The sequence below is a fragment of the Parasteatoda tepidariorum genome, chromosome 10 (genome assembly GCF_043381705.1).
Source record: "Parasteatoda tepidariorum isolate YZ-2023 chromosome 10, CAS_Ptep_4.0, whole genome shotgun sequence".
Lineage (NCBI taxonomy): Eukaryota > Metazoa > Arthropoda > Arachnida > Araneae > Theridiidae > Parasteatoda > Parasteatoda tepidariorum.
The window spans coordinates 29241429-29257423 of NC_092213.1; the positions used below are offsets into that span (position 1 = coordinate 29241429).

The window sequence follows — 15995 nt, forward strand, 5'->3', positions numbered from 1 at the left end:
ATTGCTCCCAAAGTAAGGACAGATGTAGTTTGTCTAAGCTAAGAGCTCCTCCCACCACAAAGTCTGAAGCCGTCTGGTGCTATGGAAACAAGAATGACGCATTTTAGGGAGGGTGACTTCACTCTCGGACTAACGCAAGATACAGAAGAAAGAGATTCATTTTCTCTCGCCGATCAGAGCCGTAACCACTCCAAAACAGTGACCCCGCAGCTCTGCTTGAAATATCATACCTCGTTACCATAGTCACCGCCACAAGCCCAGATGAATGTCTGGGGGAGTTCTTATTTTAGACAAACTATAGTACAGAGAATGAAAGAACATCCAATCCATGCCCGGGATTCGAACTCAGAACCTTTCTAATGCAAGATCAGCTCCCTGACCCCTACACAGGCTGGTCGGCCACGTCTAGTCAGTTACAAATAGAATTAAATAAGTAATTTGATATTTCCTCTCATTTTAAATTTGTAACGACATTTGCTAGCATGTAATTTATTACCTTTGGAAATCGTAAATTATTTTTAAAAAATTCATGTATAGTCCTCAAAATGAAAAAGAAAAGGAAACACCGTAATAACTTTTGGTCAAGTGATCGAATTGTCACATACAAAAATCAAATCTTAATATTTCAGGGGCCTAAGCTAAAATATGTTTTTAGAGCAAATGATATCGTAAGTTACGAAACAAGACACAGAATAAACATACCTCTTTTTCCAACACCTTAGATTCTCGATCCTCAAGATGTGGAATTAGGAAATAAAGCCCCAAGATTTGTTTATTTATTGGTACAATACTCATTTGCAGGCTTGTGTGTTCAATTAAGGCTTATAAACTTTTGTCAAATAGAAGGACATGTAGCACAATACAAAGAAGGACAGCACGAAGATGCATCCAGGGTAACAGCAGGACTCGCAATCGCTATCTCCACGCTTCGCAAAACGTTTGGCGGATGATACCGCTAGAACGGAGAAGTCCCGAGCCCTAAGAGAGTGGTTCGAAAGTTTTTGATCGAAAAAGGTGAAAAAGAAGTGGTTGAGGAAAGAATTTAAGAAAATGCTTTAATTGTGAAGCTGCCTTTGACCAATACAAATTAAACAAAAATCATAATTTTATAGGCTTATACCATATTTAGTGCAACTACTAAATTGCTAAGATTCTATTCTACATTTAATTGGTGAATGCTTACAAGAGTTTATCAAAGTATGTCCCCAAGAAATATGTGTACTAGAAGAGATAGAATTTTAAATGAATGCACTTTCAGAACACATGAAAAAAGATTAGTAGTGATTCGTAAGTAAGAAATGAAAAAACACAAAAAGTATCTACTGTGAGGACGAAATAAACTAAAAATGTTTTCACATATCATCACTATGGTAGAAAATATTTATCGTGATTTGAGAATGACACTAGGAATGCATCTTCGTTAATTCAAAAAAAAAAAAAAAAATCTTTTCAACGCATCATTGAAAGATAATTATTTTACCGAACTGAAAATCAAAATATATTATTATTAATAAACAAAAAATCTCAGATATCTTTTTATTGCTATCGGCAACTTAACCTCCAAAGTATTTATTTATTTATTCATTTATTTTGATAATAAATACGTTGCTTTTAAATTTTTTGAATCTATAAACTATTGCTGCTGAAAGCAAAGAAAAAAGAAAATGCAGCACAAAAATGTGTTATGTTTGGCACTGCCAAATTTTTCTTTTTGAATAATCCTGAATAATAATTTTGAATTGTCTTTTTTTTTTTCTAAATAACTTTTATTAAATCATAAGAATACTTTTTTAGTAATGTGAATAATCTCTTCTTCCTGAATAATCTTTTTTTAAATCATAACAATAATTTTTTTTAAAATTTGAATAATCTTTTCCTTCTTATTAACCTATTTTTAAATAAGAATGTTTTTTAAAAATTTTGAATTATCTTTTTTTTTTTGAATAAGTTTTTATAAATCATAAGAATCTTTTCTTTCTGAATAGCCTTTTTTAAAATCATGAGACTAATTTTTTAATGATCTATTTTTTTCTGAATAGTCTCTTTTAAAAATCATAAGAATAATTTTCAAAAAATTTTGAATCACCTTGTCTTTCTGATTAATCCTTTTTTAACCATACGAATATTTTTTTAATAATCTTGAATTATCTTTTCTTTTCCAAATACCTTTTCTAAATCAGATTCAAAGTTTAATTTCCTAATAGAAATAATTATTTTTGTAAATAGTGTAAAATATTTAAAATTACGAAACAGTAGCCTTAAGAAAAACAATTTATCCATTGCTTATCGATTTTCTCAATTTCATTTCCTTCGTTTTCTTCCTACACAGTGAGGACTTCTATGGAAGCCGTAGTCCACCCCCAAAGAGGAAACCCTCAAGAGAACCAGAACCAAGAGAACCGGAAGAAGTTGTGGAGGAAGATCCAAGACTGAGAAGAAGAAACCCAAATAGAAGAATTCGTAACTGACATCATTGATTCCTTATTTTTTTCTCTCATAAGAAGAAACGTACTGTTTTTGTGATATTTAAAAACTCCCACACGTTGGACTGCAACAGACTATCGGTTTCATGATTTGTGAGATTTGTTGTAAATTTCAGAATATTTTGTTGTTGGTGTGTCAATTTTTCTTTAATGTCTTTGTTGTATAATAGATATCATTGTTTTGTATTTATATAATTCAGATCTTAATAGATTGTAAGTATATAGTTCGATGTTCGCCTTAAATTTCAAAATTAGAATGTTTCTAAAAATGGAAATGATTTTTAAAAAAATATTTAAATTCAAATTACAATTTTTATACCTGGTGCCAAATAATGTTCTTCTTTTTCCTTACTGTTCTTTTTTCTGCCGGTCTCTTTTTTTAAAAAATTTCCTGTGAATTTCTTTTATTTCTTTTGATTTTCTTAATATTTTAATCTAAATTTTCTATAAAATGAATTTTATTTATGAAGATAAATTTGCTTAAGAATTGAATAATAATAAATAACAATACTTAGTTATTTTGCTTACTTCAAAATTTTGTTTGATCGAATCAGCATGGTTTGTGAAAAAGGAAGATGAAGAAAAATTTGCAAACTGAAGGAGGTATTTGCAACTTTTAAACATAAAAAAAAAATTTTACAACATATTTTAAAAAAATGTGATGTACTCAAATTTTTGAAAGAAACTCTCATTCTTTTTTTAAATGTATAAATCAATCAAACTATTAAGAATAATTCCGGATAAACCTTCACTCCGATTTATAATTAAAAAAAGTTTTGGAGGATTTCAAAAGCGATTTTTAAATCCTTGGACCTTGATTAACTCTATAATAGAAAACTCTATAATACATTAACTCGATAATACATTAACTCTATAATAGAAATATAATGAATAATCGTTTCCTTTTGAACAATTCAAAATTATACCCTGAAATATACATAATTTTAGGCAAAATATGAAACAAGAATAAAAAAAAAAATTTTTTTTCGATTTAAAATATGCAAATACCCACTTGAATTTAAAAGTTCGTAATGAAATTAATTTTTAACATTTGATTGTGCTACCCAATTAGCAAAGTTTGTTTACAGTATACAGTTCACTGTTACAAAGAACTAGTTTATTTTGTTGTCATCCAAATAAAAGTTTAAATACAAGTTTCAGTTGTAAATTTATTTAAAATGTTTTTCTAACATAATTTTTCATAAAAACTTCTTGTGAAAACGATATTTTAGAATATTAAGCGTAGATATATATTAACTGATAACCATGAAACATAAAGCTTTATTTAAAAATAATATATATAATAATAATATATATAATAATATATATAAAAATAATATAATATTTCAGTGATTTCATCAAATTTTAAGAGAAAGTCAGTTACATAAGAAAAAAAATAAAAATTTTAGTCGAAGATTATATAATAAGTCCGAAATAATAGCAACCTAAAAGTAGCCCTATAAAAAAGCTCTAATTTAAAAAACTGCTTAGACTATTATTAAAATATGTCGATAAAAAAAAATAATAATAAACCTACACACTTTATCTACTACCAGCTAAATCTTCGCACTGGTTTTTAAAAAAACGCACCAGTATATCTGTACTAAACAACAAAATCGAGCACACAATTTTCAGACAAATGCCAACACAAATAATTAAGTTACAATAATCCCAATGTTTTTCATTTATTCATTATTATTTATTACCCTTCTCAATTGCTTTACATTATTAGATTAAACAAAATGCAGTTTTGCTTAATCTAATAATGTTCATCTATCATAGTTCATCCCATCAAAATAAAGGCTAACACTATTCAGCATCAACTGGCATAATGCTGTTGTTCAAGCCGACTCGTGATATTTAAAATTTGTCACAGTCAAGATAGTATCTCCTGTACATATTTAATAAATCCATAAAAAAATTTACAGTATTGTTGAAGCTGTACTCGGCACCAAATTAACTCTAAGATGAGTTGTACTTATATAAGAGTATATTTGGTATCTATCAAAACTTCACCTATTGCCATAATGCCATTACCTAAATTGAGCATTGGTGTCACTAATAGTGTGTCGATTTTACCCCGCCTTTTTACGGCAACCCGTAACGAATAAGTACAGTTCCTACATTAATTTTTCTCTTTAGCTCATAGCATATTTTTATGCCATTTAGTATTTTTATCAAAATTATTAAAGCATCATTGACATCAATAATAGTTTCCGATTTTTAACGCTCTCTTTAACAAGTTGAGTAATATTTCTCCATTAATTTTGCCTTTTAGTACATAGCTCATTATTGTACTTTAATTTGTAATTTCCTAAAAATTTATTATCCTTGAAGTCAATAATAATATAAGTGTTTTTTTTATACGTATTGCTCAGCGAATGAATTCCATTATTCCAATAATCTTGTCCTTCAGCCCAAAACTTTTGTTTTTATTTCAATTACCTTAGATTTTAAATTATGAATTAAACTCGGAGTTCCCCCAAAAGACAAACCTTTAACAAGATAAACATACATATTTTATATGATCCATAAATTGTTCCTATTTAATAGTTGTAATTATGTGTGTTTTTAATGCAACTGTATCAGATATATTTCTCTCGCATTCTTTCTTAAGAGAGGAAGGGGGCAACGAGACAGATGTTTAGATTAAAATCTAACTCGTAAATTCAAAAAATAACCAAAGTTTATAAATTTTAACTAAAAGTTTTTTTTTTTTTTTTTTGATTCTTATCTTTCAATGCCCTTACATAACTACTTAACCAAATAAGGTAGAGGGGAAAGATGCCTATACGATCTATTTTTTTAAGTGTCGAATTTCTCAGTTCGTTACTTCCAAAAGTCCTTCATGAATTTTTATCACTAATAGAAGGATTTGTTCTGGAAAAAATTATTCCACTTATTTGATTAAGAAATCTTCAAGGACGTGTCAGCATCTTTGACTAGAAAAATGTCAAAACCTTCGCAACTTTTTAAACCTGTTTTTTGTTCTCTTGGAAATCGATCAACCTAGCCTCGTTTCACTATAAACAACCTATCATTACTGGTTCAGATTGGTTTAAAAGGGTATCGATTTCCATGATTTTTTTTTAATATTTTGTTTATGTGATAAGTTGAGAAGAAAGATCCGTTAACTTCCTGATTTATCTGCAAAAAAGCGGTTCGAACGGGATCTTAGAGTTGGTCAACAACTTGGTGGCTCCGGTCTAAGCCGGTTCTATATTTATGTTTATTTTTGTCTCGAAGATAACGGTTTTACGGTTACGTAAAATACTTGGTTTCAGTCATTGATAATGTTATTTAATCTAAAAATATTTTTTTTCTAAAAGTAATTGATTAAATATATCCTTCTAGAGTACCTTAGTGTCCAAATCACGTGATCTGAATAGGGGTGATAGGGCAAAGAATATCCTTTGCCCTCCGTTCGTTATGAGTGCATGCACATATAACGTAAAGAGAAGAAATTTCATGTCAAACACGTGTAATTTTTCCATAAAAAAAATAATAAATAAATAAAATTTCTTAAGTTATGGGAAAAAGTATAAATGATAATGATCCCCAGTAAGCGATTTCTGGAGAGATAAAAAAATAATATTTTTTTGAGACTACGAAACTTTAAAGAAATTAATTCTGAATAGATTTTTATTCAGCAGAAAGAATAATTTAAAATCTTTAGATATTTCTGCCGATTCTTAGTTTCTCGTGGAAATGTGGGAAGATCTATCATTTATACCTTTTGTAGCGAAACCTTTAATTGGAAGTTGTTTCTAAAAATTTGCAATTCTGTAAAAGTCAGGTGTTAATTTTCAAATGATTTAAGATTTACGTTATATTTTTAAGACTTATTTTAAATAAAACTTTTAAAAAATAGATGGGGTGTAGCAAACTTAAGACTAAAAAAATTAAATCTATTTTAACACTCTTTTACGCATATACACATCTTTGTTTTTAAACTTTTTTTAGTGGACATTATTGAAGCAAGTTTTGAATAAAAATAAAAATTATATTCAATTTTAAATGCTATTTTAGAGGGGGGAAAAGGCTTTTTGCTTAGGCAATTATTTGTCTCTCAGCAACAAAAAAAAAAAAAAAAAAAAAAAAAAAAAAAAAAAAAAAAAAAAAAAATCTGAAATTATTTTTTTTTTATTACTAGCCACCTGCAGAAACCATTTGGTTCGCCAACAGGAACTCACCGCTTCACGGTTCCGCATTGACGCTATTGCTTTCGGCAGCACTAACATTTTCTTTTGAGTTTGACACATTTATATGAAAAACAAATAGTAGGAGTTTTATTTTAAAAGTATTTAAATTTCTACATAAGTGCGTACCTGCCAACTTAAAATATTTACGATTTTTCCCAGTGGTAGTCAATTAAAAACTGAATTAAAGTCATAAGCAGAAATATAATTTTTAGATTGTAAAAAGTTAAATGCGATATCGTACCATTATTATACTTTTATATTTGTGATTCATTTATTTATAAGAAATGATGATCAATTTCACTTGAAATTATATTTACAAATCCAAAATAGAAACCACTTTATGTATGAAACTAAAATTTTATACCAAATGCGTTTTAGTTGGCAATTATGTAAGTGTTCTTCGCTTTAATATTATCATTAAACAAACACGGTTATCAGTAGTGGGAGACCTATTCTTAGCGACTCTCTCAAACTTATTTTCAGCCGAAAAGATCAAAATACTTTTCTAGTCAATCTGAATAAATGGTGCTGTACGTAATATCTGTTAAGAAGAACGAAAAATAATATCTCTGGATATCGTATCATATTTGCCTAAAATAGGCGAGCTCCCTTAGAAGGGGGGTAGGACTCAAAACTATCCATTTATGTGTTATTATTACTTCTTTATTCGGTGTCATATTATATTTTGATGAGTGCATCCGTCTCTATTGATACATTTATTCGAAAGTTTATTTTCATCAAAATCAATGCAGCTGCACAGCGTTCATCTGAAATTTTTTTTTCAAATTTTGCAGAATTTAATGGAAGAAGCTTTTGAATTAAGAATACATGTAGAATTAAATTCTTCAGGGAAAAAAAGCAAAATGAAATTTCTGAGTGACTAGAAATTATCGCACCTTACGAATAAAATAAAAATAAAATATTAAAAAATTCTTATACTGATGACTATTTCTATTACCTTGAATCGTACAAAACAATATGATTTAATGAAGCAAACGCACCCATATATTTCATTTTATTTCATAAAAGGCGCGGAACTAATTCTGAGTTTACGACTATCAGTGTTCTATTCCGTAATTTTGAGTCCAACCCAGAGGTCTTCTTGATGGAATTAACCCACATATGCATTACATGACGAATAGAAAACGAAAAAAATTCCTACAGTTAACCGGACTGCAAGAGGGTTCCAACTCATGATCCGTCTATCACTGAGGATGTTTTGCAGCAGCACTGTGGTCGGTGCGATCCAGGAACAGAATTCGTATCAACAAACCACCGTTGGGATTCGAACTCTATCCCCTGAGCTAGCCACAGCTCTCACTGATACATTTTATTTCATTTTTTAAAACTGGCGTTGAGCAGACGATCCGATTCTAAGTTTACGCTTATCAATGTTCAACTTCGTAGCTTTGTATTTTTGAACTCAACCCAGAAGACAAGAGAACCCATAAATCAAGCATTGGAGCAAACTTACCTTAGTGAAGGACTTTTTGCTGGAACTTACCCGCATTCGAGTAGCATGCAGAGGCAAACCACAAAAATTTCTAAGGGCAAGGAAAATCTATTTTACCAGTTTTCTCCCAAAAAGTTTTTAGAAGGCCGGCCCGCTGCCTGCCCTTTGATGAGGCCCTATTTGCATTTTTTTGTAGAAATAAGCCGTCATCCCTTAACATTTCCTTTTTATTCGTATTCTATTAAAAAAAAAGTAATTAACTGTTTAAAAAATAATTATACACTGTTAAAGTTATCTATGTTTATTGACCAAATTCTGATTACTATTACAAATATTTATTTTGTTACGATTATTCTCAACTAGTTACATTTCTGAAAGATTCTCTTTTTTCCGGGGTTATCATGTTAATAAATGTCAATATATATATTAATAAATTTTTTAAGTGATTTTAAATTTTTAAATACTTTTTAACTAAATAGCTCTTTTTTTTTCAAAAAAAAAGGCACCCTTTAAGTGCTTATTTTTTTATAGTTTTCAATTTAAAATGTAGAAAAAAGCTTTTAAATTGTTTAGCAATGAATTTTTTTTTTCTTCACTTTTTTCGAAAAAAAATTGTGCACAGTGATTGTCTTTCAGAGTGACTTTGATTATTTTTTGTAAACTGCAAATTATTCTCATATTGTGATAATGAGTGAGAATTTTTTTTCGAAATACACATTTAAAATAGTATAAGAGGATAATTTAAAAGCAAAGTGCCCTTTTCTGTGATAAAGCACCTTGCCCTTTTTTATTTCTAAAGAAAAACTCTTTTTTTAAGTCAACACTGTGTTCTTAAAAATGAGGCCCTATTCTTTGCAACTGATTTTAAATTGACCCAAATTTTAACAAACCATGAAAATTTTAAGAGATATTTATTTCGTTTCCATCTGCAGACCAGTGGAATTTGTGCTTGCGGTGATGCTGATGAAGATGCTGAACATATTCTTCTTCACTGTAGTCTCTATGCGAGTGCCCGAATGAATTTAAAGACTGATTTGAGACGTCTTTCAATTTGTTGGCCACCTGTCTTATCAGAACTGGTCAAAAGTATTGAAAGTCTTGCGGCCTTGCGGAATTTTGTTTTTAATGTAAATTTGTAAATTTTTCTCCTTTTGTTTTCTACTTACAACTGTAACCCTCATGCTATACTTTGTTGTGCATGAGGAGTTTTAAGTCGTTTAAATAATAAAAATAAAAAATAAAAACACTGTGTTCGGCGGGAGGCGGAAACAAAATTCGTATCAACCAGCCACAGCAGGGATTCGAACCTCACCTCATCCTCCGATACTTTATTTCATTTTATAACCCTCGTTGAACAGCCGACCCTATTGAGTTTACGACTACCAATGTTCAACTCCGTAGCCTTGTAATTTTGAACCCAATCCTCAGTACAAGCAAATTCCTGCTTCAAGTATTAGACGAAATGTGTCTTCGTGGGGAACTGACCCACAATTGCGTTAAATGGAAAGGAAAACCATGAAAACCTTCCACGGTTAGCCTGGCAGCAAGGGGACTCTAACCCCTGATCCGTCTACCACTGAGGATTACGTCAGCACTGTGGTCGGTACAAGCCGGATGCAGATTTCGTATCGACCAGCCATCGCTGGGATTCCAACCCGGGTTACATCATTGGGAGGCGAGAGCTCTATACTCTGAGACACCACGACTCGCTGTGATACTTTTTATTTTATTTTATAACCGTCGTTGAACAGCCGACCCAATTTCATGGGTTTACGACTACTTACGTTCAACTCCGTAGCCTTGTAATTTTGAACCAATCCAGAAGACAAGGAAACTCCTGGATCAGTACCCCCAGAGGTATTGATTTGTTGTGGGAACATGGAGGACTTTCAGACTCGACAGATTTAACGTGCATCAGTCACCATTTACTACACGGGGAGTCTTCGGCCGGCGAGGATCGAACCCACGATCTCTTGGATATGGGCCCAGCGCCCTACCGACCAGGCTATCCGGGGTTCTCTGATACTTTAAAAGTTTTTCGTGCAAAGAGAAGAGGAATGGAGAAAAAGAATACCGTCTATTTTTCGTAATAATTTTGGGATTCGAAGAATACAGCCTACATTTTCTTCCTTCAAAATTTTAATTTATATTTTTATAGCAATTTTTAAGTGTCGTGGTCAAAAAATCATATAATTTTTTATTTTATATTTTAGTCATATCATCATATAATTGTTTATTTTATATAAGTCTCTAGTTTAGAACTTTCTTTAATATTTTACTTAAAATTTTTTCTGTTTTTTAAATTTATTATATTTTAATATCCTTAAGTTGTTTTAAGTTTGTCATTTTCAAAATAAGTTTTTGAACTTAAGAATTACTTGTTCAGGTGCAACCACCTAAAACAATGGTTAGCATAACCATGACAATCCATCTCAAAATAATTCACGCATTGCTTCAGCGACCACTGTCTTTAGAATTATAGAAAACGATATAAAGAATGTTCTTTTTCTTGAGTAGAAAATATGTTTCTGCAAAAAAGCTAATGTTAAGATTTTTGATAAAGTATATGCTCTCAGCTACTATATTGATCCCTCTGTTACGTTCCAGAAATATTCCTTCCTTAATTAATTAAACGTGCAACAATGAAATTCATATTGTGTTTAACAAAGCTATAAACTGTGCAAATCACTGATAAATAATATAAAAGATATTCCAATACTACTACCACATAAAAGCGGATTCGGCACTTGAACCTAAGGGCCTGCGTAACCAGAGAGATGAAATAATCTGGCATTAACGGTAGAAATGGTTGCCAAAGGAATCTGAAATTATTAATTTTCCATACGTTCAAAAATTAAAAATCATCAAATTATTTATTTTTCTTTCTTTTTGGATTTAAATAAAAGGGGAATTCGTATGTTTATTTAAATTCAAAGCAAATATATGCTATAGAGATGCCTAAGCTAATGTCACTTCAATTACTTCTTCTCTAGAAATCCACCAATGATCAAACAGTTACAAATAGCAACGAATAGGAATAAATTTCTATTGGGATGGGAACATGAATCGTCCAATAGGAATGGTGCAAACGACAATTTTTTGATTTATTCCACTCAAGTGATATAGTTCAGCTTCTGGCTTGGACGTCTCTTTGTATTCACGGATGTCACTATTAAAAATTGGGGGGGGGGGAATTACGGAAAAGTGGGTTTCTCAAATTATTATTATATTTCTTTGATTAGAAAAAAATCCTCCACGGAGAAAAAACAGATGGTTTATTTAAAAAAAAAAATCTGAACCTTACGATGGAGGGAAAAAAACTAAAATTACAACATTGAAGTACAGAATATCGAAAGAAATCACAAAAATAAATAAGCGCACCGGAAGTACACTTGAAAAAATTCATAATCAGAAAATCGAAAATCGGGCTTCGTAGTTTGCTTGCAAATGTACATTTAGCTTCATGTTGAATCTCGTAATTTTAGTGCCTACGGTGTATGGTATAACGTAGGCACTAAAATTACCTGCATACCGTATACCCCGGTATGCAAATCCGGTAGCTAATTTACAATCCAGCGGCTTTTTACAACTCACTCTCTTTTTTGGGGGACTTTCCTCTTGGCTGTAGTTGGTCTCAATTATAATACAAGCTTTTATTTACTTTGAAATTTGTTACCTGAACTAAAAAAAATATGAATCAAGTTTTTTTTATCTTTTTTTTTAGGAAATTAACAAACAGAAGAGCGGGTAGTTAAAGGCAGCTTGATTGGAAAATCGATCTGCTATGCAGACATAGGCCCACACATACACACTCAAATTCCTTATTTTAATATATATTTTTAGATTATTTGTTGCCCTTCCCCGCTTTATTAGATTAAGCAAAATACATATTTAGTATTTCCTCCCAGCAAAATGCTATTGGAATAAAAATTTAATTTCGGTCAACAAGAGTTACTTTGCTTATTTTCTAAAAATCTTTTGACAAAAAAGAGCAGTTACTCGCTTTGGTGCAAATCCCAGGATATAATCAGGGCTGTTTATTGTAATGTTTGCAAGATTGAGACACAAATGTTTCAATGTAGTGATGTATTGTCACTATGGAAATACTACAAAGTGGCTGTTGAGTGAAAAATTTGAGTACCTTATATATTGAGTATTTATTATCATTCATGATAGAGTATTTATTAGCAATATTAAAAGTTCATAGGAACAACTGGCAACTTTCTATTTGTACAAGATGGATATAATTGTGAAATTTTTTGTACCTTAATTTTTATGCTATAGTCTCATCAGGCAATATAACCCCATGATCCATAAAAAAAAAATTGGAATGGAATTGCCCTGTCTTAACAGTCACAGAATGTCAAAACGAACTGAATGTGTAACTTTCTCTAGAAGCGAGGAGGATGCTAACGTTTCTACTAATGATTCTACCAATTTTCAAGAGAATAAAACAATAGAAACGGGACTGAATACTCGAATTGATGAAAAATCTTCAATTTTCTAGCATTTGGCATTTACAAAATTTTTAAATATTGTTAAAGGAACCGCCTTGAAAGTTCCGTAACTAAGAACGAAAAGACGAAGGGATATAGTCGCTTAAACTGAAGAAGTAGAAAAATCCAGCGCTTCTCTGATCAAATTTATTTTCGAAATTCCATCTTCAAAACAAATCGATGAGACAAATTCCTTTTTCGGTAGAAGATTTTTCAAGATACTTTCAAACAACGTAAATTCTATTGCGTACCTACATAAATGTTCTCTTTCTCTTTTTTATTTACTTATTATTACTTTTTTTGTTCATAATTTCTGTTAATAATTATCTACTGAAATTCTATAAGGAGAATCTAACAGTTAAACGAGTTCTTAGCATAAGTACAATTTATAGAAATATTAAATATCTTTTTGAACTGTTTTCAATTTTTAGTACATTTTATGTCCTGAATAAAACATATTTTCAAGTAGTTGATTTAAGAGGAAATTTGCAGTACAAAGCTATTAAACGGCTAAATTACCCCGGTTGTTTGGAAAACTTTGCCCTCCATTTTGTTTAATTTTTATTAAAAGAAAGTAATAAATATATATTTAAACACCTTATATTAATTTAATAAGCCTTCCAACAAGCTTAAAAATTATTAATCTCTCAACAACTAATCGAGAAGAGCGTGGATTTTTTCCCTCTAAGTTTGTAAATGGGGTTAAATAACTCCAGTTAATGGTACCTGATATGAATCAGATTAATAGGAATGTAGAATAATCTTGTTTACATTATATTACTTATTTAATTCAATAGAAACTCTTTTAAAAACACAAAGGATAAAGTGGACTCAATTTGTAAAGACGAGGAATAGCACATTTATAAGAAATTTCCAAATTACTATATTATTGTCATATTAATGAGCTATTCAAATGTAAGAACGGGATTTTCTGATGAAAACAATTAAAAGGTTATGCAAGTCTACAAGTTATATGTCATATATATGACATATATTAATTTTTAGGGCAAGTCATCTTCATTATTTCGGAAATGGAAAGCATTATTCAATCTTGCATAACCGCAAAAATTATAGGCATTTAATCAATCAAAACAATCATATTATACTAATTCATTTGTCATAGTTTTTTTTTAATTAATCAACTTTCATCCCCAATTCTACTTTTTATATGATTATGTAAGTAGATTTTTGTTCAACAAACAAAGATGAAAGATTGCCTGCTCAATAAATTTTATTACAACCGGAGTTCCAGATTTCATAAACGACGATTGTCATAAGACAAATTTGAGGGTGAAATCTACCTTAACATTTGAACTTTGCAATGAATGAAGAAAAAAACTCGTCTGGAAAAACATGTTCTTGTATCCTCGATAGTTCTTACCAAAGTCATTCTAGTCCTTTCAAACAATTTAAAAAATTTTGACCAGACGTTCTTTTTTATCATCTTAAAAACAATATTTTCCTAAAGGCCCCTTTCAACATGATTGGAATCTACGTAGCATTGTTCTTAGCCGTCATATGCAGTGCAAAAGGTAAATTAAATTTAAATTATTTATGTTGCCATCATTACTATTTTACTGGGCTTTAAGGGAAAATAAAGGTGTTACCATTTTCAAAAGAATTGGGTCACCTGCATCCTGAATACGACGGCATTCTTAGTGGAAAATGTCACGTGATTCGATGACGTATATACAAGATTTTTCTTGATTTAAATAGTAATTTTTTTTAATTGTGCTTTAAATCAAATGCCTATTTTATTTTCATGTTTTCAAATAAAAAAAAACCTGTTCCATTATCTTGGTCAACATCCAATAAGTATTTTCCCTTAAAAAATCTTTATTGTTATCATTTCTACAAGTCTTAGAACAAATATTTAGAGAAAAAACTTGAAACAATGAATGCAGTTTTTTTTTTAAAATTATGTCATTTCAAGTAGCCATTTAGTATAATCCTAAATTATTTGCTGAGCTGAAATTGTTTGTGGTAGTTGTTCTGATTATTAAAGTTATAATAATCTACATTTTTATTTTCCCCCACAAACTAAAATAATAATTAAATGTTTAACAAAATGAAAGAAAAATATTATTTCAATACCAACTATTTGTTATTTATTCCTCGAATATTTATAAATATTCTATAAATGCAAACTCATATGTTCTTTTGAACAGTTGGAGAAAAGGTTAGAAAAACTTACATAGCTTTTGTCACAAAAATTTTAAAATCATAAATAATAGTCATAAATCATAGATAAAAAGTCATAAAAACATTATAGTGGTAGCATTATCTATTATATATAATTCTCTTACGTGGCTCCCAAATTTTGGCTGTATTTCTTTTCCGCCGGTGGCAACGTTTGCTTTGTTTTGAAAACACCAAAGCATTCTGCCTTTTAATGATGTGTTTCTGATCTAATATATATAATTCTCTTACGTGTCTCCAAATTTTGGCTGAAGTACTTTGTACAACTAAATAAGATTCTTTTCACATCAGTTAAATATTTACTTTATTTTCTTCATTCATAGAGAAAACAGTCGGCAAAGAATTCTGTTAGGTTAAAAAACATTTCGCTAAAAAAATAACGAATTCTAAAAGAAATAAAAATAAACAACTTAAAAAATAAAAATGCTGTTGCCAGCCATAGAATTTTTTGAAAGTTAACTTAGCAACATAAATCAAAATGACATAGAAGCGCAACTAGATCAAAATTATGATACCTGAGCGCTTGACGTAACAAATCCTTCAATTCTAAAAGTGTTGTATCGCCAAATGCCCAAATTAACAATTGTGTTCTTAAAGAAATTCTATAAAAAGTTTTAAATAAACAACCTACTTCTACAACTGCTTCTTGAAGAACTTGGCTCATTGATTAAAAATATTGTTTTAATTTTACAGTACTAACTTTACTTCTACTTTCATTATTGCTATGACCCTCTTTCATTACATTTTACAACTTCATGCTAAATTTGAGGACTTTAAGTTGTTTTGTGGTTGAATACTGACATTTAGAAATGTGTACATAAAAAAAATAATATTTAGAGGTTAAGAGTTGCCTCAGAAAAATTTGAATTGTTGACATTGAACTTAACAATGGAAACAATCGTTTTTGTGAAAAATTGAATTGTATTGTTGACATCAAAACTAAAAATATTGTGTTTCAACTTAACAATACTACCTTAATTTATACTTTAGAATTGCCTCGGAGAAATTTGAATTGTTAGCAATGACTTAAACAAAAAGTTTTATTTTAACTGACAAATACTATATTATAATTTTAACTTTTTCTATGACTATACTCATTTTCTTACTCTTTTCTTTGTTTTTTATACATTTTATATTTTTGTGATAAAATAAAAAACTTATA

The 15995-nt window shown here is 29.9% G+C and overlaps 1 protein-coding gene across 1 annotated transcript in view; it reads left to right on the forward strand.

The window, feature by feature from the left end:
• LOC107437625 (serine/arginine repetitive matrix protein 2) overlaps positions 1–15995 on the forward strand; it is a 65361-nt gene that overhangs the window by 37615 nt on the left and 11751 nt on the right. The window contains exons 6-7 of the mRNA XM_016049705.4: positions 2330–2462; positions 9071–9265. Coding sequence (XP_015905191.2) covers positions 2330–2462; positions 9071–9265 — 328 coding nt within the window. The remainder of the gene's footprint in view (positions 1–2329; positions 2463–9070; positions 9266–15995) is intronic.